At 36.9% G+C, this 26,221-nt stretch overlaps 1 protein-coding gene across 2 annotated transcripts in view; it reads right to left on the bottom strand.

Moving 5' to 3' along the window:
• The window catches only part of RDX (radixin), a 110,489-nt gene that overhangs the window by 16,860 nt on the left and 67,408 nt on the right, over positions 1 to 26,221 (bottom strand). Inside the window, exons 12-14 of one of the 2 annotated variants that reach the window (XM_037047688.1) lie at positions 25,797 to 25,889; positions 19,430 to 19,672; positions 18,369 to 18,529 (exon numbers count right to left, since the gene is read on the bottom strand). In XM_037047688.1, coding sequence (XP_036903583.1) covers positions 18,369 to 18,529; positions 19,430 to 19,672; positions 25,797 to 25,889 — 497 coding nt within the window. Of the gene's footprint in view, positions 1 to 15,921; positions 18,530 to 19,429; positions 19,673 to 25,796; positions 25,890 to 26,221 lie in introns of those variants that run through there. The other variant, XM_037047686.1, reaches the window with a different exon arrangement.

The raw sequence follows: 26,221 nt of genomic DNA, 5'->3' as shown, positions 1-26,221 counted from the left end.
GCAGACCACGCGGGCCAACTCAGACAACAAATGGTGGGGCTAGCTGCAGCAAGGCGGCGGGCTGTGAGGGCAGGGCTGGCTGAGGCGAACCTGAGACCCAGAGTTGACAGTGGACTAAGGCAGTTACCACAGTGGGAGAAACTCACAGTCTCACACAGGAGTCCGAGAGTCCACCTGAAAGTGCCCTAGAGATGAGCAGGTGAGCTGCACAGTCCCCTCTCTGGCTTCTCCCTCACAGGCAGCACAGCAAGGAGGGTCGCCCTGCCTGAGTGAATACCTAAGGCCCTGTCCCCTTAAACCTATGAGCTACACCGAGACAAAGAGATATGGCCCAAATGAAAGAACAGAGCAAAGCCTCAGAAAGAGAACTAAGTGAGAAGGAAAACAACAACCTATCTGATGGAGAATTTAAAGCCCTGGTAATCAAAATGCTCACAAATCTGATTGAGCTTGGTCAAAAAATGAAAGAACAAGTGAAAGATACGCAAAGTGAAATAAAGCAAATATTCAGGGACCCATTAGTGACAGGAAGGAAACCAGGATTCAAATCATCAATTTGGAACAAAAGGAAAAAATAAACATCCAAGCAGAACAAAATGAAGAAGAATTCAAAAAAGTGGAGAGACTTACAAAACTCTTGGACAACCTGAAACATTCCAATATCCAAATCATAGGGGTGCCAGAAGGAGAACAGCAGCAAGAAATTGAAAACTTATTTGAACAAATAATGAAGGAAAACTTCCCCAATCTGGCAAAGGAAAGAGACTTCCAGGAAGTCCAGGAAGCTCAGAGAGTCCTAAAGAACTTGGACCCAAGAAGGAACACACCAAGGCACATCATAATTACATTAGCTAAGATTAAAATGAAGGAGAGAATCCTAGAAGCAGCAAGAGATAAGGGGACAGTCACCTACAAAGGAGTTCCCATCAGACTGTCAGCAGATTTCTCAAAAGAGATCTTACAGGCAAGAAGCGTCTGGAAAGAAGTATTCCAAGTCATGAAAGGCAAGAACCTACATCCAAAATTGCTCTATCCAGCAAAGCTTTCATTTAGAATGGAAGGACAGATAAAGTGCTTCCCAGATAAGGTCAAGTTGAAGGAGTTCATCATCACCAAGCCATTATTATATGAAATGTTAAAGAGACTTATCTAAGAAAAAGATAAAAATATAAACAGTGAAATGACAATAAACTCCTAACTATCAACAAATGAACCTAGAAGAAAAACAACGAAAACAAAAACTAAGCAAACAGAACAGGAACAGAATCAGAGAAATGGCCATCACACAGAGGGAGTTCAGTGGGGAGGGGGAAGGGAGGATGGAGGGGAAAAGGTACAGGGAAGAAGAAGCATAATTAGTAGACATAAAATGGACGAGGAGGGACAAAAAATGGTATTAAGAAACAGAGGACTTGAAGAACTTATATGTACAACCCATGAACATGAACTAAGGTGGGGGGAATGCTGGAGGGTTGGGGGTGAGATGGAGGGTATAAAGGGGGAAAAATTGGGAAAACTGGAATAGCATAATCAATAAAAAGTCTTAATATCTAAATCCTCAGAACCTAACTTCAGGCACTTAATATTTAATGAATGAATGAAATTATTTGAGTGGATTAAATCATTCAATTGTCATCTACAGCATCTCTAGAAGGTAAATATGGGAACAGACTGTCATTTCCTAGGTATAATCTCATGAACTTCAGCAGGAGTTGGGGTCTGGTTCACACCAGAATGGCAGCTGCAGACACCTGGAGGTGACAGAGGACACTGCTATGGAGAGCCTTTCCTGTTCTATGAATAGGTTTGTGGGAAGCGTTTTCTGGGAAAATACTGCAGTTAGCTAAAAACTAGTCTAATTCCAAGAAAATTGGTCTTCTCAACGAGTTTCTGGTTGCCAAAACCAGAGTACACTTTAAATGTTGTATTAGACCTCTGTTCCTAACACTGGTGGTCAGTCACCCAGGCTGTCCGTCTCTCTGTCCGTTTCTGTAGTCCTCCCCCTGGGGGTCTGGCCCCCTCTCTCCTGCACCACTCCTTTTGCTCACGTTGGTGCTCACCAAGGCGCTGGATTAAGTTGTTTCTCTCTTCACACTTTCCCCTTGGGGGAATTTCAGCTGACAGTCCAACAACATTCCAAAATTAAAAGTGTCCAAAGAAATGTCACAAGCATAGCCACATCTGCTTCCCCTGTGGATTTCCTAGTGTTTCTCCACACCACCTTCTGAATCTCAAGTTTTTTATCCTGTCAATATAACCAAGCAATTCCACTACCAGAAGTCTTTTTGTGTCTTGATGTATTTGCACAGAGTTCCTTCTACCTGGATAGCCTTCCTAGCTTTGCCTCCGGTTAAGAATTAACTCATTTTTAAAGACTTGATTTAGAAGGCCTGGCTGGGTAGCTTAGTTGGTCAGAGCACTGTCCTGATTCATCAAGGTTGCGGGTTTGATTCCCTGGTAAGGGGATCAATCCCCGCCGTTTGATAAGTGGCAGTCAATAAATGCACCAGTTTCAACAAATCAATGACTCTCTCTCTCAAGTCAATGAATAAAAACTCTTTTATAAAGACTTGGTTTAGGAATTGTCTCCTTCAGGAAGCCTCCCCTGAAACCCTCCAGCAAGATTAGGCGCCATCTGAGCTCCCAAAAGCCATCCATCCCATTCATTCAACAAATAATGGTGAGTGTCTGTCACATGCCAGACACCAGTGGCTCTAGGCCACCTACTGCACAGAACAGTAACAGCCCTGCCCTTGTGGAGCCTGTGCGCTAGTAGAAAACAAATAATAAATGTACAACAGGTGAAATACATAATATGTTAATGACTAACTGCTATAGAGAAAAATAATGAAAAAAACTGGGTAGAGAATAACAGGGAAGGGCAGGAAGAGACAGCCACACTGAAGTGACATGTAAGCAAAATCCTTAAGTGGTATATTGGAGAAAGGGGCATTTCAGCTGAGTAACAGGAGCACAGAATAGTTTAAAGAATGAAAAAGGAAGCCAGTTGACTTCAATTCAGCTAGAGAAAAGGGGAATTGGCAGATGAGGCCTCAGAGTGACGAGACCAAAACATATTTGGCTCTGCACGGCACTGAGGACAGGGGTCTTTCTCTGAGACAGGAAACCTCTGGAGGAATCTGAGAAGTGACAGGATATGACTTGCCTTTTCATTTCTGCTATCTTTCTTTAAAAATCATTTTTTAAATTTATTTTTTAGAGAGAGGGGGAGGGATAAAGTGAGGAAAACATCAATGTGTGAGAGATAACATCAATTTGTTATTTCTTACATGCCTTCTACTGGGTACCTGGCCCACAACCCAGGCATATGTGCCCTGACTGGGAATTGAGCCTGCGACCTTTGGGTTTGCAGGGAGGCACTCAAATCTACTGAGCCATACCAGCCAGGGTACAAGACTGCTATCTTATAGAATAGCGAGAGAAAAGGCAAGAAAACCCATCCAAAGGCCCTAGAAACAATCCAAACACTGCAGGGTGACAGCTGGGGCAGATGTATGAAGTGGTCACAGTCTGGGTAGAGTATCTATTCTGAATGTTGGGGCAACAGTTCACAGTTGGGTTGGACGTGGGCTGTAAGAGGAAAAGAAGAGCAATTTAAATAGTCAAGGTTTTGTTCTCATTCACTGGAAAAATGGACTTGCTAGTCACTGGCTGAGGCAAGAGCAAACTGGGGGGGAGGGGGCAGGGTTCTTGAGTCTCATTTGACTGCTTATCAAAGTGGAAATTTCTGGTAGAAGTTGGATGTGTAAGTCAAACCTTCAAGGACAGAGGTTTGGTGGAGACTTGAGAGCTCTTGGCATATGGCTGGCACACTGGCCAGGTCACTGAGAGAGCCAAGTGTAGGCAGAGAAGCCTGGGCCTTAGGATAAGTGTGAAGGGTGCCTCACTTATGTACAAAACACACAGACACACTGTTTTCTGGGTATAAGCTGTAAACTATTTACTGCTCAGGACAGACTACACCTTTTTTTTATCTCCACATACTTAACAGAGGGCCTGGTACACACATTCTTCTAAACGTATGCTGACCAAGACCCTCTAAGAATCACAAGTAAAATCCTTAAAAGGCAAGCAGAAGACATTAAAGATGAAATCGCAAAGGACTTGTGTACAAACACTAACATCCATGATACTGACAGATGAATAAGAATATTACGGAAAACAAAAGTTTGTTTTGAATACTATGAAAAACAAAAATGACAGAAGTTATTACTCATTAACACTTTTAATATGCCAGGCTATAAACAGAACATTCCATGTAAATTACTACAATCAATGTCCACAAGATAAACACTGTTACTCCCATTTAAGAGATAATGAAATTTAGGCTCCAAACGGCTGAGTGGCTTCCCCAGGTCACACAGCTAGTAAGTGGCTGGGACATTCAAATCCAAATGTGGGACTCCAAACCCCATGCAATTATCTGTACATTATGCCTACTCATGTCTGTCCCAAATGCTCTCCGAATGCCAATCAATCAGACTGACGATGCATGTAATGGGCTCTGAACTGATACAACCTGGAGCCAAGCATCTTCAGTAAAACGTCAACAATAAAGCTGTCGAAGCAGCAGGGGAATCTGGGAAAGATCTTTGTACCCCAGGCTGGGGAGGACCATGGGCCACAGAACCTGTAATGTGACTGTTGGACAGTATCTGGGCATACCCAGAAAAACTGTACAGAAACTGGTGACAGGGATTGGAGCTCAGCAGCCCGGGGCAGCTGAAAGAGCAGTGGGATGATGGTGACAACTATAGATTTCCGAGTCTCTGATGCATCAGCTTAGAATTCAGTGTGGATCTTGGGGAAGGGGAAAGGATACTGCAGACCACTAAGATCAGTGTGTCTGCTGATTAACATGAGAGATCATTAGCACTTTTAAACCAAATCGAGCCTGTTCTGTAGCCCAAGAAAATCATTTAAGAATTTGGCCAAAGTTTATAGACAAGAACTAATTTACAGACACAAAGGAAAGCTCTGAAATCAAAGGATATTTTCTTAATTCCAAAAAGGAGAATCATAGTAACACACTGAATTAAAAGATGATGCATATATTTTAACTTAGAAGATGTTTTGTTTAAAAAACAAAGTTGACCTACCTTCTTACAAGTAAAAGAAAACTTGCAGAATCAAATTTCTTTGGAATACTTTTAAGGGCATGGTAAAGCACTTTACGGATTAGCAGGCTTGGCAATGATCTGAGTTTGTCATTTGCCATCACCAAGAAAATGGTGGCAAATTATATTAAAAACTAAAATGTTACCAAAGTTAGTGAGGATAAAAGGTGATGGAGACTTGACTTGGGGTGGTGAACACACAATACAGTGTACAAACAATGTGTTGTAGAACTGTGCACCTGAAACCTGTGTAATTTTGTTAACCAGTGTCACCCCAATAAATTCAATTTAAAAAGAAAGAATGGAAACAATAGTGCTTAATAAATTAAGTCAAAATAAATAGGTATGTCAGCCCAAACATTAAAAAAAAAGCAACCTAAGTACACTTAGAAAATCCTACCCTGTTGATTTGCTTCTTTTTCAAAATATTTTCTGGTCATAGAATTGGCAGAAGTCAGAATTTTAACTATTGGCAGAGCTTTTTCACTTGGGCTCTTAAAGTGACACATTGCCCTGGCTGGTGTAGCTCAGTGGATTGAGCGCAGGCCTGAGAACCACACGATCGCGGTTCCATTCCCAGTCAGGGCACATGCCTGGGTTGCAGGCCAGTCCCCAGCGGGGGACTCACGAGAGGCAACCATACATTGTTATTTCTCTCCTTCCCTTCCCCTCTAAAGATAAATAAATAAAATATTTTTAAAAAAGTGACACATTAAGACCATTATGGCCATGCCACCTTTTAAGATATATAGGGAAATCCAATTTAAGAAAACAAGTGTACAATAAGCACATGGTACTTAATTTAAATGAAAGTACACCTATACCTTTTATGTAAAAAATAACTTCCCATGTTTTAGTAATACATAAAATATAGAAAACCTTATATAAACTAACCCTATCCACTGGACTTACAACAATTTCTTAAAGAGGGTAAAACAGCTGTACCGTGTGTGTGTGCTGATAATCTCCAGAAAGAGGTACAAGTTGAAAACAGTTCTCTAGGGAGAGCTGGAGACTAGAGGGTGGAGAGAGGCTTGTTTTTAAATGTTATCCTACTGTACTTATTGAATTTTGTTTCAGGTTCATGTACTACTTATTTTTAAAGAATTTTAATGATTTAATGAAACTTTTAAAAATGAGGCTTTAGCCACAAGTAACTAAGTATGACATGAAGCACCTTTACTACTGGACAACTTCAGCATGTAAGATAATGCCAGAAGCCAATAAAAATATGTTTTCCTAAAAATATCTGTAATTTAATGCCTACTTTTCTAAGTTTTTAAAAAACACAACTCCAGGTCAAGATGGTGGTACAAGCACCCATGACTCACCTCTCTGCACAACCACATCAAAATTGCAACTAAAATATAGAACCATCACTCAAAACCATCAAAAATTGCATTGAATGGAAGTCAGACAATTAAGGAAATAAAGAAACCACAGGCACCCAGACGGTAGGAGGGGCACAGACCTGGAAGCTGGTCCCTCGCTCATGTCCAGTGAATAAAACTCAGGAGGGATATCTCAGGAGCAAGAAGTCCCAACCCCACACCAAGACCCCCAGTCCAGGGTTCCAATGCCAGGAAGGTAAGTCCCTAAAACTTCTGGCTGCAAAATCCAGAGGGGATTAAGTTAGTGGAAGAAACTTCTGGAGCCAGAAAAGTTCCTACTAAAGAACCCACAAATGGACTCACCTACTCAGACTCACTCCCTCTGAGCTCCAACACCAGGGTAGCAGCTTGAAAGGCACCCACTGGTATATGGGCAGGACTGAAGTGTTTGCAAGCAAGAAAAGGACATTATTCCCTTTCTAAACCCTCCTTGCAAAGAGCCAGCAAGCTGGTGCCACATCTGGGATTCTGTCAATCTGGCTAACACTGGCTAACACCGGCTGACCCACCAAGGAGATCCCCAGCGACTCCACCCCACTCAATTTATGGACCCACCCAATCTCCTTTTCCATACGAATGACTAACTGGTCTTGGCTCATGCTTCACAACTTCCTAAATCCTAACAAACAAGCAACAGCTGGCCTCACTGAGCCCCAGGCCCACACTAGCAGCAGCTGGTCTACATTTACAGCTTGGCTTTATCTGGGAATCTTCAAGCCCAGCACAAATAGCAGCCATCAAAGACTGCTTTATAGCTCAGGCAGAGTGGCTCTGGGGAAAATACAGGGCGGGGCTGACCTTGGCTGGCACCACCAGGGAAACTCCAGGGCCAGCACACCCACTGGACAGCTACAGACCATGATGGAGCACCATCACCTGGCTCACGCACAGCTGATCCTCCACAGGGTACAGGTGGGTGGTTAAGTGGTCACAGCCAATCCTTTCAGCTGACTGGCCTGGCTAAATACCTCCCATTGATTTGCCGACAGCAACCAAGGCTCAACTACAAGAGGAGGGTGTACTCAGCTCACACAAAGGGCACATCTTGAGTACCCAGCTTGGGTGAAAGAGGAGGCTGTGCCATTGGACCCTACAGGTCACCTAAGACATATGGCCACACTACCAAGACAGGGAATCAAAGCAGCTCTAGCTAATACATAAAAACAAACACAGGGAGGCTGCCAAATGAAGAGACAAAGAAACGGAGACCAAATCAAAGAACAGATCAAAACTCCAGAAAAGAGAACTAAACAAAATGGAGATAAACAATCTATTAGATGCAGAGGTCAAAACACTAGTTGTAAGGATGCTCAAGGAACTGTGATGACTGTAAAAGCATAAAAAAAAATCCTGTAAAAAACGAAGACTATACTAATTGAAATGAAGAACAATTTATAGGGAAACAATAGTACAATGGATTTAGTAAAGAATCAAATTAATGATTTGGAACATAAGGAAGCAAAAAACGATCAGAACAACAAAAAATACAAAAAAATGAGGATAGTATATAAATAGCCTCTAGGACAACTTCAAGAATTCAAACACTTGCATCAAAGGGGTGCAAAGAACATAGGGAAAAGAAAGAGCAAGGAATTGAAAACCTATTTCAAAAAATAATGAAAGGAAACTTCCCTAGTTTGGTGAAGAAAATAGACATCCAAGTCCAGGAAGCACAGAGAGTCCCAAACGAGATGGATACAAAGAGGCCCACTCTACAACACATCATAATTAAAATGCCAAAGGTTAGAGATAAAGTGAATCTTAAAAGCAGCAAAAGAAAAGAAGTTAGTTACCTACATGGGATTCCCATAGGGCTATCGGTTGATTTCTCAAAAGAAACTCTGCAGGTTAGAAGGGATTGGCAAGAAATATTCTAAGTCTTGAAAAGCAGAGATCTAACACCAGGATTGCTCTACTCAGTAAAAATATTGTTTAGAACAGAAGAGCAGTTGGACAGCTTCCCAGACAAGAAACAACTAAAGAAGTTCATCATCACTAAACCATCATTACATAAAATGCTAAAGGGACTTTACCCTAAGACCAAAACCATGAACAATAAAATGGCAAAAAATACTTATCTATCAACAGTTGAATCTAGTAAACAAGAACTGAGATAGAATCATGGATACAGAAAGCATTTTCATGGCTGCCATATGGGAGGGGGGTGTAGGGGAATGGGTGAAGAGGTAAGGGGATTAAGAAGTACAAATAGGTAGTTATAAAATACCCATGGGGATGTAAAGTACAGTATAGGAAATGGAGTAGCCAAAGAACTTACAGGCATGAACCACAGACATGAACAATGGTGGGGGGAACTGTCTGAAGGAGTGGGGGATGCTGAGTGGAGGAGGGACAAAGGGGGAAATACCAGGAGAACTGTAATAGCATAATTAATAAAATATAATTAAACAATTATAAAATAAAATTACATGTAAAAGTGCAAAAAAAACAATTTTCTTTAAATGGAGCTAAAAAACGTTAACAAAAGGGTGTTTGTTAATTCCTCATTATTAATAACTTCATTATTAACTTTTGATAATAATGAAGTTATTTTGATAATAATAATAACTTCATTATTTTAATGCTTTAAAAAATCTCCAAGGGAAAAAAATCCTTAATATCCCAGTTTTCTGATGTTTTGCTATAATAGAAGCTATTAGTATATAAAGTTACAAAAATCCACATAATTAGTAATTGTTTGAGAAAGAAATTTTTACCTGTACTGCTTAAGGTAATGGGATAATCATATAAAGCAGAAAAATAATTTTTAGTAAAAATAGTACTTAGTGGCAAGTTAAATATAGTAAACAAAAGGCAAAAGAAAATTTTACTTAATATTATGTTTCAAGATTGGCTATTCTAATATAAACCAGAATCAATAAGGTTGCTCACATTCAACACTCTATTACAAGGAAACCACATTTACATTTGATGTTAAAGAATACACAATTCTTTACTGGCAGAGAACTAAGTCAACAAATTTAAAGTAGTGGCTAGCCTCCCTTGTGATGAATTTATACCTTTTACTTTATGCCTTACAGTGCTCCCTAGCACTGTAACTTACAAATTAAGAAAACTTTTTCCAGCCTCATTAAGTCAGTCAATTCCATGCTTCTTGTTTGCTAACTGGCACCTATTTTCTCTAACTCCTGAGCATTTTGTCTCATTGTTTTCTGGTATTCTGCTACTTTACTTTCTATATCTTAATATCAGTCCACTTCTTAACTCTCTTTTTTAACTACAGTTTCCAATGACATAGTCACTGTGTCTCATCTATCTCTCAGAACTATAGTTGCGCTTTGCATAAATATCCATTACTCTGTAAGTCACTGGAAGAAAGAATGACTTGTATGAATGCACATATACATACATATTTGTTTTATTACTTTATGGGAAATAAATGCCGTGCCTCCTTGTCTCCCATTCAGCATTCCTTTCATAATACCATTAAACTAAAAACCATTTAAATGTCTACTATCTAAGAGCTAAAGTAAAATGGCTCAAAATTAAAGAGGCAGTAGAGAAAATTTTTCTTACCTGTAGACATCATATCAGTAATGTAGAAGACATAAGTACTTGCTTCCAGTCTTGCTAATGCTTGAGAACATTCCAAAAATACTAATGCCAATAATCTCCTCTAATAGATAAATTATTTACATTTGATGCAAATAGATACAGTCTATGTTCCACAAACTTATCATAAATATCCTTAAAATATCAGCTTACACTACAATATAATGCATCCCACCACATGAACTATATTATAAACTTGACAGATGATGAAGTTTGGATCCTAAATCTAGGTTTTGTAATGCTTGGTACTCTAGTTTTTACAAAAATGCAAGTAACCTCTCAGGATATTTTAAGAATGCATATAAACTACCAAATAACAATTATTTTATTTTTTACCTACCAACAGCAATAATGAAAGAATTTTTCATACTTATAATCTACATTAAAAAGATCTTAAAACTTCTAGGGGAAAATAAGAGCTTAATCAACCTCAATGTTTTAGGAAACTAAAATGAGCTACTATCAGTATTACCTACATACCAGTGGTGAGCTGTTAGTTTGACAAGTTAGTGGGAAGGAAAACCATCCACTTGTAACTTAGATTAGCAAAGGATTTTATTTACCTATATTCAAAAACTTTATGTCCTAAAAATTGAAAGAAATAGTGTATTAGAAATTTTATGGGGAAAATAAACAAGAATAAGAAGGGAAAAACAACCCCTATCATTTGGACATAAGCATATGAATCAAGTTAAACCTTTAGCAAAAGTTAGTTGACAGAGCAAGCATAATCAAATATAATCTTCAACTTTAAAAACCTACAGAAATTTCCAAAGTTGTTCAAAGCTGTCACACCCAGTGAATAACTGCATAATTATACTCTGAGATAATCTTCACTGAGCTGGGTTTTGTTAAATGTAACCTCTTCAAAATGATCTTTTAAGAACTATTTCTCTAACTCCTTAAAAACCTGTTTTAGAAAACCCTTCGAGTGCCTTCTAGTCACATTAGGATCATCTGAAACAGAAGGGATATTGACAGAACCGCTGTTGTAAGCACTCTCTGCATAATCATTTTTCAACTAGAAGCAAATATTAAAGTTCATAGTACATGGTTACTAAACCTTTGTCAGGTGTAACATTTTGGGGAAGACAATGCATTAGGAATCAAAGTGCCTAAATCTGATTCCAGAGAAGTGTTGTGAAACAGACAATCCAGAAATATAAAATTGCTTACAAAAATTAGATAAGAGGGTAGAATATCTGGAAATGCAACACATAATCAAATCTATTTTTCCTCGGATGTCTTTCTTGTTCTTCTGTACCACTGAAGAACCTAACCCCAAAGGCTGGATAAAAAAATTTTTTAAAAAGGTCTTAACTGTATCAAGGAGGTTGCTTGGAAATAAGAAGAAAAAGCATTACTATACATAGAAAACATGAGAGTAAATTACATCCAGATATTTCCTTTAAATTCTCAGAAAGTAGTAATTTAATTCTTTCTCATGACCACAGCCTTTCTTTGGGCTAATTACAAGATACATAAGTATACCTTACATAGCAGCATGAATCTTCCTTTGGACCTAAGCTTAAGTTATCATTGCCTTCTGTAACTCCTTCCTGAAGGTACCAGGCATTTTCAAACCAAACCAAAACCACCTCAGCACAGGATTTGAGGCTCCACAAATTTCTGACTCAACCCACTGAAGCTTTACCATCCTAGAGGCAGTGCGCAGTGAACCACATGTTCTAGCGCAGTCAAGAGTCTGCTTTTCATCTCTTGTGTCTAGACAATGTACATAAGATATTCATACTGGTCTGCCTCTTTTTAGTAATACCTTCATCAAAAATTATTCTTTCTCTTTAAAACACATGAAAACTAAAAACACAGGCAACAAAAGAAAAAATAAACTGTGCTTCACCAAAATTAAAAACTTGTGCTTCAAAGGATAATATCAACAGAGTGAAAATGCAACCCACAAATGGAAAAATATTTGTAACTCATATATCTGGTAAGGAATTATGTGCAACTCATATAATTTGATAAGAGATTAGTATCCAGGAAATATAAAGAACTGCAACTAAGTAATAACAAAAAACCCAACTTAAAAAATGGACAAAACGTGAATAAAAATTTTGACAAAAAATATACATACGGTCAATAAGCACATGAACAGATGGGTTCAACATCATAGAGAATGCATTACTGGGAAGTGCAAATCAAAACCACAGTGACATACCACTTCATCCATTAGGAGAGCTATTATCAAAAACAAAAGTAACAATTGTTGGTGAGGATGTGGAGAAACTGGAACCCTTATGAACTGGTGGTAGGAATGTAGAATGATACAGCTCTTAAGAAAGATAGTATTGGCAGTTCCTCAAAAAATTAAACGTAACAATTTCCTTTGTGGGTACATACACAAAAGAATTGAAAGCAAGTACTTGAACAGGTATTTGTACACCAATGTACACAGTAGCATTGTTGGCAACTGTCAAAATGTGGAAACAATCCAAATGTCTTTTGACTGATGAAAGGATAAACAAAATATGGTAAATACATACAACGGAACAGTATTCAGCCTTTAAAAAGAATAAAACTTTGATACATGCAATAACAGGGATGAATCTGAAAAACACATGTTCAGTGAAGTCAGGCACGAAAGGACGAATATTATGAGTCCACTTATAAGAGATACTTAGAATAGTCAAATCTGGAGACAGAAAGCAGAACAATGGTTACCAGAGACTCAGAAGAGAGAGGAATGGGGAATCAGTTAGCAGTTAACGAATACAGAGATTCTGTTTGGGACGAGGGAAGAGTTCTGGAGGTGGACAGTGGTGACAGTCGCACAACAATGTGAATGTGTTATTACTGAACTGTACACCTAAAAATGGTTAAAATGGCAAATTTTACCTTATGTATAGTTTAACACAATAAAGGTTCAATGGAAAACTCCTAATGCCATTATACTTCTCAATATTTAATACAGACTATAACTAATTATTATACTTGATTTGTCAATTGTGTATGAGTCTTCCTATAAAGTTAGAAAAACTTAAACTTAGGCACTTTTTAAAAGATATCTTTAAATCCTAATCAGTGCTTGATATTTGAGCTATAAAATAAAAATTAAGCCATGTACCAAAGAAAAGGAATACTTGAGGAACTATATTGTATATTCTTATTCTGTTCACTAATTTTTGTCTATTGATCTGCTTTATGTTGTAGTAGTTTCCTTCATCACAAATGTCTTTTATCCAAAACAGCTAAACTTTTAAAGTTAACAATTATATAAACGGAATGATGGCATATACATTCGAATGCTAGCCCTGAACTACAGACTTTTTGGTATAAACAACAGGAAAGAGAGGGAGGTATTGCCTTGTGAGTCTAAGACATACATGCATTTCTAGGTCTAAAATAGAAAATAAAACATCTAAATTTAACTTATAAAAACTAAAAGTAATATTATGGCATACATTATAAAAGTGCAATAATTTAATATAATAAATCCATGTTTTATCAAAAAGAACTCTTCCAAGGATCACTGCATAAATCTCAGAAATTCTGATCCCATATTACCACCTGGAAGATGGACTATTATTGGCTATACAGACTTAGTAAAGACAAACTAAAACCAGTATCACTATTTTAAAGAGCAATCAAATGACATGCATAAATATCAGAGTACATCTAAATTTTAAAATGATCATTAAATAAACATGAACACTCAGAACAGAAAATACAAATAAATTACATGGATGGAAGCAAGTGACTAGATACAAGCATGGAGGAATCTGGGCATACAAATAACATAAATCAACAAAATGGTATTGCCATTTTTAAAATTGTAACAGATGAATGCAAATAGTCTAAGAACTAAAATAATATTTGAAGTTCCATATTTTAAGATAGATCATAACAAAGAGTCCCAGTCATTCTAATCTTGCTTCTGTATCCCAGAATATGGCTGGTATGTAAAACATGTTGGCTAAATGAAGATCATTAAATAACCTGGAACCATTTAGTAGCTAGGGAAGTCCAGAGCCAAACATACACCTGAATTTAAAAGATGTGTCATATATTATCTTAGTCATGACCTTTAACCTTATAATTCTGTGCAAAATAATGATGGATACTTCAACTCCTAAAGCAGCGAATATAAACTGAAATCAGAAAACTCCTATATCAGAGTTTAAGGAAGGTCAAAATATTGAGGCAACAACATAAGGAGTTACAATCTTTCCAGAGGTAAAAATGGCAGCTCTAACAATCTTGAAAGATGGGCATATTAAGAAGAAGGTCCACAAGGCACAAATGGGAGTTAAGATAATTTAAGTGAAAAAGTCAAGGATGGAAAAGTGATAAGCTTTGATATGTGAAACATTATTGTGAGCCAACTTTTCCTGGTTACCAGGGTAGAATGTGAGGAGTCAGATTGCCTTGACTTTTATGAAGTTATCAAAACATCTGCAGAATCCACTTGCAGAGCTTTTGAAATGTACTAGAATACTGTCATTCTACATGATAAACTACATTAGAACATTTGATTTATAATCTAGTTTAAAAAAGAAAATGCTAAACTTCTGTTCATTTAGAACAAATCTGAGAGAGAAACTTATCTACCAGTGTAGTGTAGCTCCGTATTTAAATGTTTTCCCTTAGTTACTAAAGATATCTAAGTTTTGGTTTACTAATCAGTTCAGTAAATTAATACCAAAGGCAGTAATTCCTTACCCTTTAGCTTTAAACTTTAGACTCAGAAAAAAAAAATTTAATTGTGCCTTGGCTAGTATGGCTCAGTGGATTGAGTACAGGCCTTTGAACCAAACGGTGACCAGTTCAATTCCCAGTCAGGGCACATGCCTGGGTTGCAGGCCAGGTCCCCAGCAGGGGACACGCAAGAGGCAACCATACATTGATGTTTCTCTCCTTTCCCTCCTTCCCCTCTAAATATAAATACATAAAATCTTTACAAAAATAGAAAGTTTAAAAAAACTAATTGTATTCATCATACATACATAGAATGTGATGCTTCTGTAACTAAAAAGTTTTTCTCTTCACTTCCAACATCACCATTCAATAAGGTGACCAAAACTGAGACAAAAAATGATTGGCATTTTTTATTTTTCATCAGAATACTAACATTTAAACTCTTTTCTATTAATAATTAGGAGTGAGAGCTCCAATACAGCCGAAGATACTTTGTGAGTGGTAATCCTAGTTCTTCAAATAAATTCTTATTATACAAAATTCCCTTTTCTGGCAGGATCAGAAGAAATCACTACCTGCCTTTAAAAACGGCAATACAAAAGTGAATTAAACATTACTATAAATTGAGAAGACATCTAGGTTTTCCTATTCTTAGCTTTATCACTTATTTAGTAATAATCTTTTAATAGTTTTCATGTTAAAAATTAGTAAGAAGCTTTTAAAAGGATAATTAACATCATGATTTATGGTAACTGCTCTGTAATGTTACTTTAAAATAAGAATATGTATTTGAATAAATGCACTTAGAATACAGTTCTTTAAAGAACATTAGCATTTCAACAGTGAAATTAATCTACAACAACGAAACTGTAGCTTCTTTTGGAAAAAGAAACTAAACACTACAAAACAAAAGCAATGACTGAAAATCTTGATTTGTTTTCAAAGGGTTGATTTAATTTTTCCACAGAATTAACAATCATCATTGCTTCCATATCAAAAGAGGTATAATTTAGGAGAAAGAGTAACCCCATGATTTTGTAATTTTTCCTAACCACTTTCCATTTTTAAGATGTGATGAGTTATGGGTCTAATGGAGATGATAATTTTCAGAAAATATACCAAAAAAACTCCATGTTAAATAACAACAGTGGACCTTAAAGGCATGAGCTTTTGTTACTTTATTGTTAACCAATGAATGTTATCCAAAATTATAGCTGTAACTGTAACTTAATTGTACAACACAAAATTATACTAATGGTAAACGCCTGGTGGAATTTACCAAACACTCATTAATATACCTTTACATTGCTATATGAACATGTGCTCTCAATTGCTAATAATAAAAGTTATAATTGGTTTAATCATTATGAAAATCCATATTGCAAATAGTTGTTCCTGTTTAGGAAAATTCACACAGCTTTAAAAATGGATCAACTCCATTTTAATCCTAATCTACAAATAGAATATGAACAGCAAATATAACTGGTAATTTTTCAACACTGATATCAAACTGATGTAGCAATGGTAGTGCACACAATTCAAAACAAAGAAAACACAAAACCAAAGGTAGTCCACATTTTCACCTGTTATGGCAATTGCTTTTATGCTTTGGAAAAGGGAACACTTATGCTTTAAAGTATGAACGCAGGGTCCACCATGTGTTCCCCTAATGTGCTGAAAGTAGAAACATTCTCTTCAATAGTGTTTTGAAGCCATGTGTACACCCACTGTACAACAGTCACTTCAAAGTTAACCAGTTATATTTGTCCTACAAAATCCAAAAAATATATTAAATGTAATCTTTCCTTTTCATAATGTCTGCCCAGATTAATCCTTTTAAAGTCAGCAAAATCAAAAAGCATAAGAGATATTTTCAGACACAACTTGAATCTACTGTGCATGAAAAATGTCTTAACAAAATGGCAATTTCAATAGGTAAATGTCAATCTGAATGCATAATACCAAATGAAAAGTAGCTGAACCACACAGAGAAAACAAGGCTTTCCTTATCTCCAAATTCAGATGTTTTACAATAAAGAAAATGTTAGAACATGTGAATATTAGAACATCTTTCAAAATGGAAAGATTTCTTCTAAAGACATAATTGAACTTAATATTTATTACCTAAAATTATAATTTATAAAATAGAATTAACAAACCAAATTTAAGTACTCTTAGTTAGAGACTGAAAAAAAAATAAGCACAATGATTTAGGAACCAAATGTGCTAAAATGATTATGTAACAATTACACCAAAAAATGAAGGCACAGACTCTCTTCATTTGCTACAAGGGCAACCCCCCCCGCCCCGCCCTCTCTCTCTCACTCACTCACACACACACACACACACACACAATCCTCAGACATTCAACAACACCTCTCCAGGAAGATGTATACCAGTGAGAGTTTATAATTTAGATACAGAGTCCCACAATTCAGCTCAACAAAAAGGCAGTTAAAAATTTAGCACTCTGAAATATTTTGAAAGGAAAGGCAATCTCAAACATAGTTGTTCATGATTCAAAGTCTTACTATGCATCATAAAACATATAATTTGAACACTCCACTGTGTTGCACAACCAGTCACCACAGGTGTAGTAGTGAGGTAGTATTACAGTCCCCTCATGGGACTGATGTTTTCATATGCTGCCCTTCCAGGAAAGTCCAGGGTTTTTAGTGATTATAATCAATTACCAATAAGTATCTATTTTCTTTTATTAAATGTCTGACTGTGTAAACCAATCTGTGAAAGAGAAAAACTTTAAAAATCTTTCAGACAACTGTTATTTGCAGGTAGTATGTCATCAATAAACTCTTCTAGGGAACTACTACCTGCTCTCTACACCTTTGTGAATCTGTAGGCAAAGAAAACCAAAGGATGACAGAAGATGAACCACTAATCAATTCAGCTAGCTGTCCAAGATGACTACAATCAAGTAATCAAGGATCAAATATCCAATAATGTAGTAAAACTGGGATTAAAAAATTAACCACCAGCTGCATACTACACTGTTAAAACTTTCTAATCTTTTTTATAATTCACAGCCATCTTCTACACAATTACCAAAGACTGTCCACCTGTGACCTACCCTCCTTTTAACAATGACAATGATCTGTAAGGTGGCAGAATTGTGGTTCTGGGCACAGCAAGATATGAGAGGGGCACATTGAGAAAATATAATGACAGAGACTGAAATACATGCAGGCAAAATAAGGAAGGGGCAAGGGAAAACTGAGTCCTCAACCTGAACACTCATTAAATCACCATCATCCTTTAAAATGTAACAAAGTGCTTAAATCACACATACACATTTGTCAGACATGATAATTAGTGTTAATCTTCAACAAAAATATGGAAAATGCAAAATATGAAAGGAGGTGATGAACACTGTTCTCCATTCCCTGGCTCAAATGAAAAAGAAAACCAAGCATGATGCCACACTGCCTTAATGTTGAAGAGCTCCCTTAAATACGTCTTTTAGCCACCACAGTCAAACTGGTATGAGTGCTTTGGCAAGGTGGGATGCATTCCATCACATCTGCAAAGGCCTGCTTTTCTCTGTTGGTGGTTCAGCTTATGAAGAACATGTATGCAAAATAACAGCTCTCACATTGCTTCAAACTCATCAATACGTTGCTTTGTATTGCCTTGTCGAATCTGCCGCAGAGTCTTGTATTTATCACGTCCTGCTTTAACATTCTCAGCGTGAAGAACGTCATTTTGTGTTTTCTTGGTTTCATCTCTGGCTTGGGCTAATTCTGAACTTAATACCTATGTTTAAAAAATAAAAAAGGAATAACTATTATTTTTTCTTGGATTTTAAAAACTTATGACAAAAATATACATATACGAAATTTCTTAGAATATTTAACATTCCGGTGTAAAATCTCAAAGTGTATTACTTTGTTTTGCTTTTAGTAATTGTGTGGGGTTAGTGGTTAGGAAGAAATACCCATAGCCTTTCATTTCTACACCTGTCAACTATTATGATTTTGTGTATTAATCTAAATTTTCTTAACTTTCCCACAATATTGAAATGAGTTACAAAAAGAATTTTAATGTGGCCATTACAGAATAATGTTATGGTAAGATTTAAAAACTCCCCAATACCTGAGAGGAGCTTTCTCCAAAAGTTTTAATGTATTTATTACAAGTATCAGGTAATTTTCTTTTCTTTATTAATACCTAAAGATTTCACCAATTAAAAATTAGAAAACAAAAGGGAAAATTCCAGGAATATTAAAATTTCCTATTTTGATCTAATTGCATAATTAGATCAATAATAATTCAGATGATGTAATGTCACACAGGTAGTCCAATTATCACTGATTTTTAATAGACCCTTTTTTAAAAAACTAAATTCATTTGTTTTTTAAACACAGCATGAAAATACTTTTATTTTTAAACATGGGTCAAGTTATAATTAAAGAATAACTCACTAGGTAAGGCCTAATTACATCAAGTTAACGAACATTTGCTAATAGAATCACGTAACAAAAGAAATGAAATGATGTGTGTGTAGGCCAAGCACTCACAGACCAGTCAATCACAAGGCCAGTTAGTGTTACAGCTTCCAAAGGTCAAATGCTCCTTTCTAATAACTTTGTCTTGATAAATGAGGAAAACACAAACTATATTTTAAATATTCATACAACTGCAAATTTTAAATACCTGGAGTTGCTTTTTAACACGCTCATTTTTCTGTGTTTCTGTTATACGTTCCTCCTCACTTCTGTGGTTCATTATGCCATCATTCGATAATTCAGCACTAGCCTCAGCACTATTCTCATCATGTTCATCATGTTCGTTTTCAGCTGGAGGAATGACTGGTGGTGGTGGAGGTGGAGGGGGCGCAGACATTACATTTTTTAACTCTTCTTTGGTCTTTTCCAAGTCTTCCTGGGCTGCATAAGCCTGAATGTTAAAAATAAGTTTATCAGCAACTTTAAAAAATCAGTAATTTAAAGAATCAAGTAATGCTTCCTAATTGAAACTGTATTTCAGGCAATGAAAACAGGCCCTATCAATGAAAGTTCTACTTTAATAGAAGAATGCCAGCAGGTAGGAGTGACAGAATTTTAAGAACATTACTTTGAAAACCTTAACAAAATTATTAATTCTGCCAAGGATTATCAGTTGCTGCTAAAATTGTTCTGCAAATTGTTGAGGAGAAACGGTATTTTTATAATGCCAAAGAATGCCACACTAACAGGCTATATTTTAACCACAAGGAGGAAAATGTAACCAGACAATGGAAGAATCAGACTGTAATTACTCTAGTCCAATAATCAATTAAAATCATTAATGGTGAGTTTACTAGATATTAAGTGTCATCTGAAAGGATAAAACTGGAAGTATTCCAACAGCACCAATTATTTGGGTGATCCTACTGTGCAGGTACACCTCAAAAGTCCTGCTTTATACTGCTGCCCAGTGTAATTATTAATAGCACTCCCTTCTTTTCACTTTCAAAAATATTATAATTTGGACAATAAACTATATGCAAGTCTCACTTATAAGCCATTATTGTCAAAACTTTTTAACTTATATCCTTCACACTTTTAGGTCTCTCTCCCACTTTACAAGAGATATTGATGATAAAAGAGTAAGGTGAATGATACCATGAAAAAACAAGTAGGGACTTCTGCCAAGATGGAGGCGTAGGTGGAAATACTGTGCCTTCTCCCATAGCCAAGTTTGAATACAACAAAGGTTTAGTAAACAAAGACGAAGCCAAAGAACAGAAAACTGAACTATACGGAATTCCGACAACAATGAACCGTTCAACCGGGACTGGTAGGAGGGGCGGAGCCAGCAGCAGGGCAGAGTGGGGCAGGAAGGATCCCCCAACCCAGGTGACCTGGCAGCCAGGGTAGCATCGTGGACCCAGTGAGGATGTGGGGCAGGCTGAGCGCAGTCACACATTCGCGCGCAGATAAACCAGCAGAGGTGTGAGCAGTGAGATGGACCCCGGCGGGCCCCAGTGGCGGACTGCGCGGGGCCCCAGCTGTGAACCCAGTGAGGGTGCGGGGCAGGCTGACCGTGGTTGCACATTTGCGCGCGCAGATAAACCTGCAAAGGAGTGAGCAGTGAAATAGACCTCAGGGCCCAGTGGCAAGAGGAGGTAGAGGGGGCCAGCCATTGCTTTCCTTTGGCCCCGCCCCCACATACAGCATCACAACCCAGCAACTGAGTGGCCCCACTCTGGTGAACACCTAGGGCTCTGCCCCTCATAAGTAAGAGGCACAAACAGTCCAAAACACGAACAGGCTCAAGAAGAACTCAAAGCCCCAGAGCCTATAATTCTAAGCGACCAGGAAATAGCCAGCCCCTTAGATGCACAGTTCAAAACACTGGTCATCAGGATGCTCACAGAACTGGTTGATGATAGTCACAAATTAGAGGAACATATGAAGGCTAAACTAATTGAAATGAAGGGAAATGCACAGGAAACCAACAGTGATGGAAAGGAAACTGGGACTCAAATCAGTGGAATGGATCAGAAGGAAGAACAAAACATCCAACCAGAAAGGAATGAAGAAACGAGAATTCAAAAAAATGAGGAGAGGCTTAGGAACCTCCAGGACATCTTTAAATGTTCCAACATCCAAATTATAGGGGTACCAGAAGGGGGAAAGAAACAGCCATGAGTCGAAAACTTATGTGAACAAATAATAAAGGAGAACTTCCCCAGTCTGGCAAAAGAAATAGACTTCCAGGAAATCCAGGAAGCTCAGAGTCCCAAAGAAGTTGGACCCAAGAAAGAACATACCAAGGCACATCATAATTACATTAGCCAAGATTAAAATGAAGGAGAGAATCCTAGAAGCAGCAAGAGATAAGGGGACAGTCACCTACAATGGACTTCCCATCACACTGTCAGCGGATTTCTCAAAAGAGACTTTATAGGCAAGAAGGGGCTGGAAAGAAGTATTCCAAGTCATGAAATCCAAAGACCTACAGCCAAGGTTGCTTTATCCAGCAAAGTTTTCATTTAGAATGGAAGGACAGATAAAGTGCTTCTCAGATAGGATCAAATTCAAGGAGTTCATCATCACAAAGCCCTTATTATATGAAATGTTAAAGGACTTATCTAAGAAAAAGAAGATGAAAAATAGGAACAGTGAAAGGACAGCAAACTCACAGTTATTAACAACCACACCTAAAACAAAAGCAAACCAAGAGGACAGTTAGATCAGGAGTAGAACCATAGAAATGAAGAACACATGGAGGGTTAGCAACAGGGGAGTGGGAGGAGGAGAAGGGGGGAGAAGGTACAGAAAATAGCATAGACAGTAGGTAGAAAATAGATGGGGGGGAGGGCAAGAATAGTAGGGGAAATATAGAATCTAATGAACTTGAGACACATGGTCATAAACTAAAGGGGGGAATGGTGGGGGAGGGGTGTGCAGGATGGAGGAGAATGAAGGGGGGAATAGAACAACTATAATGGTATAATCAATAAAACATATTTTTTAAAAAAGCAAATAAAGGAGGAGGGAAAATCTGGGTGCTTGCAGTAATTCAATATCATAAAAAGAAGAACTATCCTACTTTAAAATGGACTTAAAACAAACAGATGCATGAAAGTCCTACTTTGGATACTGGCCTGGCAAATTAGCTATAAAAGAGTTTTGGGGTCAATTTTGAATATAGTCTGCCAGAAATAACCCCACACATGTATGTTTAATCAATTTATGAGAAAGCAGCCAGGAATATACAATGAAGAAAGGACAGTCCTTCAATAAATGATGTTGGAGCAATTGAATAGCCACACGTAAAAGAATGAAACTGGACCACTGTGTTACACCGTACACAGAAATCAATTCAAAATGGATCAAATATTTGAAACTAAGACGTAAAACCATAAAACTCCTAGAAGAAATCAGAGGCAGCAAGGTCCCTGACATTGGTCTTGGCAATGATTTTTTTTGTATTTGACACCAACAACAAAGACAACAAAACAGAAATAAACAAGTAGAACTATATCAAACTAAAAAACTTCTGCACAGCAAAGGAAACCATCAACAAAACAAGAAGGCAACCTACCATATGGGAGAAAATATTTACAAATCATGTATCTTATAAGGAGTTAATATCCAAAATATATTGAAAAACTCATACAACACAATAGTAAAAAAACCAAACAGCCCAATTAAAAAATGAGCAGAGAACTAAACAGATATTTTTCCAAAGATGACAGATGACTAATAGGTACATGAAAAGGTGCTCAGCATCACTAATCACCAGAGAAATGAATATCAAACCACAGTGAGGTATTACCTCACACCAGTTAGAATGGCTATTGTCAAAACAATAACAAATAAGTCCTGGTAAGGATGAAAGTATTGCTGGTGGGACTGTAAACTGGTGCAGCCACTATGGAAAATAGTATGGAGATTCTTCAAAAAATTAAAAATAGGATGGCCATATAATCCAGCAATTCTACTTCTGGGTAGTTAAACAAAGGAAACAAAAACACTAACCTGGACAGATAGACCTGTCCCCATATGCACTGCAGCATATTTACAATAGCCAAGATATGAAAGCAACCTGAGGTCCACTAACGAGTAAATGGAAAAAGAGAAAGTAGCCCTGGCTGGTGTGGCTCAATGGATTGAGCACGGGCCTGAGAACCACACAATCGCGGTTCGATTCCCAGTCGGGGCACATGCCTGGGTTGCAGGTCAGTTCCCAGCAGAGGACTCAAGAGAGGCAACCATACATTGATGTTTCTCTCCTTCCCTTCCTAAGGATAAATAAATAAAATCTTACAAAAGAAAAAGAGAAAGTGTGTACAAATATACCTACACACACATACACACAGGAATATTATTCAGCCATAAAAAAGAAGGAAATCTTGCCACTTGTAAGAACATGGATGGACCCTGAGAGCATTAAGCCAAGTGAAATAAGTCAGAGAAAGACAAATATTACATGCTTTCACCTACATGTGGAATGTAAAAACAAACAAAACTACTGAGCTTATGGATACAGAGAACAGACTGGTGGTCACCAAAGGCAAGGGTGGGCAAAATATGACAGAAGGGTTAATGAGTACAAATTCCCAGCTATAAAATAAATCATGGGATGTAACATACAGCATGAAAACTGTACTTAATAAAACTGTATTGCATATTTGAAAGTCACTAAGAGAATTAAAAGTTTTCATCACAAGGAAAAAAATTTGTAGCTATGTATGGTGACTTATTGTGGTGTCTATTCACAATGTATGAAAATATGAATTACAGTCATCCCTTTCTATATTGCAGTTCACTTTTATTGCGGCTTCACTGTATCTCGGGTTTTTAAAAACCGTGACATAGGAAGGGACGCCTGTACTTCACTGGTGAGAACCCATATAGAATTTTATAAGTTGTTAAAATTACGTAGGTTTAAGAGTGTAGAAAGTGTTTAAGAGTATATGAAGTGTTTATAAGAGTGGGAAAGGTTAATAAGAGAGTGAGAAAAGTTTATAGGAGTGTGGGAAGGGTTTATAAAGCCTTAATATATATATATACACACACACACATATATGTGTGTGTGTGTGTGTATGTGTGTGTGTGTGTATATATATATATATATATATATATATATATAATAAATATAATGCCACTTTGTGGATTTTCACCTATCGTGCGGGACTCTGGAACATAACTCCCACAATAAGTAAGGGATCATTGTATTATGTTACACACCTAAAACTAATAGAATGTCAATTATGTCTAAATTTTTGAAGACAGTCTAATAATAGATGAGAAGACAAAAACTGACTAAGATGAAACAGTATATGCAGTATGACTTTACTGTGAACACATAAATGTGTATGATACACATATGCAAAAAGGAGAAGACCCTGAAAGGATATGCACTGAATTATGACAATACTGATCCTAGTTTGTGTGAATGTGATTCTTTGTGTGAATTTTCTAATTTCCATAATTAACAGGATTCGCCCCTGTGATGTGTTATTCTTAAGTTTATGTGTCTCTATAAAACTCTAACAAAGAAAATAGTGTAACAGTAGGTTAACGGAGTTTTGTTCCTTTGTACAGTTATATGTATGAAATTTAAACTGCTACAAAAAGATTTAAGTAAGAATGAAATAAACTATATTCATTTTATTGTAGAAAATTGTAAGGATACATTTAAGAATTAATGCTATTTAAAGTCTGAATTAAGCTCTCATTATCTTCCATTTGGTACCCCTCCAACTAAGCCTTAGTTTTCTCTTGTGTGCTATTTCAGACAGTAGTGGTTTTACTCACTTAAGAACTCATGTCAGAAATCCCAGTATCATCTTCACTGTATCCCTGTAAATTAACTTTATGTCCAATCATCTGGCTGTCATGCCCTTTTGAATCCACTACAGAATGTCTTCCACAATGTGTATTTCCTCTTTATTCTCATTGCCACATCCTTAGTTTGTGTCTTTAGCTTTAAAGTAATCCTACCCACTATTCCAATTCATCCTTCACACTGACTACTAAGTTATTTTTATAAAACCATACCTGATTATGTTACATATAATCCCATGGTAAAATCTTCAGAACTCAATGTCTACAGACAATCTCCATCACCTTGCCTTAGTAGGGCATTTATATAATGCCTTTCACAACTTAACTTCCTCTGTAACTTTCTAGATTCATCTCCCAAAATTTCTGAACTGCTTGCTTACTGGCTATCCTCAAATCTCTCATGTTCTTTCATTCTTCCTACACTCATTTATTTACCTCTGTCTGGAATAACTTCCTCTTCAGTCTTTAACCATCCACAATCTTTTTTATCCCAAAGTTGACTTTATTATTCAAGACCCAGCTTAAACTTACCAGACTTTCCCCAACACCTGCCTCATTCACCTCTTCTGTCCTCCTAAAATATTTAGCTTACATCAATAGATTAATAATTACTATAATACACAGATATCTTCCTCCTCTAAATTATTACAGTACCCTATATTCATCTCCATAAATTCGGCATATTGAACTACACACTAGTATTTCAATAAATGACAGTGAATGAACAAATAAATGATTACTTTTTGTTGCCACTCATTAGCTTCCTCTTCCTTTTTCCTCTTGGCTACTTCTAGGAGTGTAATCCTGGCAGTGAATTCAGCAAGTTCTGCTGCCTAAAATAAACAATAGAATTACCAAAACAAAAACAAAGCAAAACAATATATGTTCATTAATTTATATTAAGTCAATAAAGCTTTTATATATATGCTCAGGCTGTTTTATGTTTATCTTAGATAGTCTTCCATTTTTTAAAAAGGTAGTATTTCTTTAAAATCATAAACATCTCCTTTACAGTAGGTCTAATGAGCTAATAAGAAAAATGAAAGAATATTATTCTGCAGAAAAGAACTTACTCATGTTTCAGTAGAAGGAACTTAAAATGTGGTGACTTAGAAGCTATTTTTTAACTTTTATCAATTAAGTATTTGCTAAAGCCTTCAAAAGA

This window comes from Sturnira hondurensis, unplaced genomic scaffold (assembly GCF_014824575.4).
Source record: "Sturnira hondurensis isolate 20B ecotype Veracruz unplaced genomic scaffold, ASM1482457v3 Scaffold0006213, whole genome shotgun sequence".
In the NCBI taxonomy this organism is placed as follows: Eukaryota; Metazoa; Chordata; class Mammalia; order Chiroptera; family Phyllostomidae; genus Sturnira; species Sturnira hondurensis.
The sequence above is the reverse complement of the archived record's forward strand: the minus strand, read 5'-3'. Positions and strand labels throughout refer to the sequence as shown.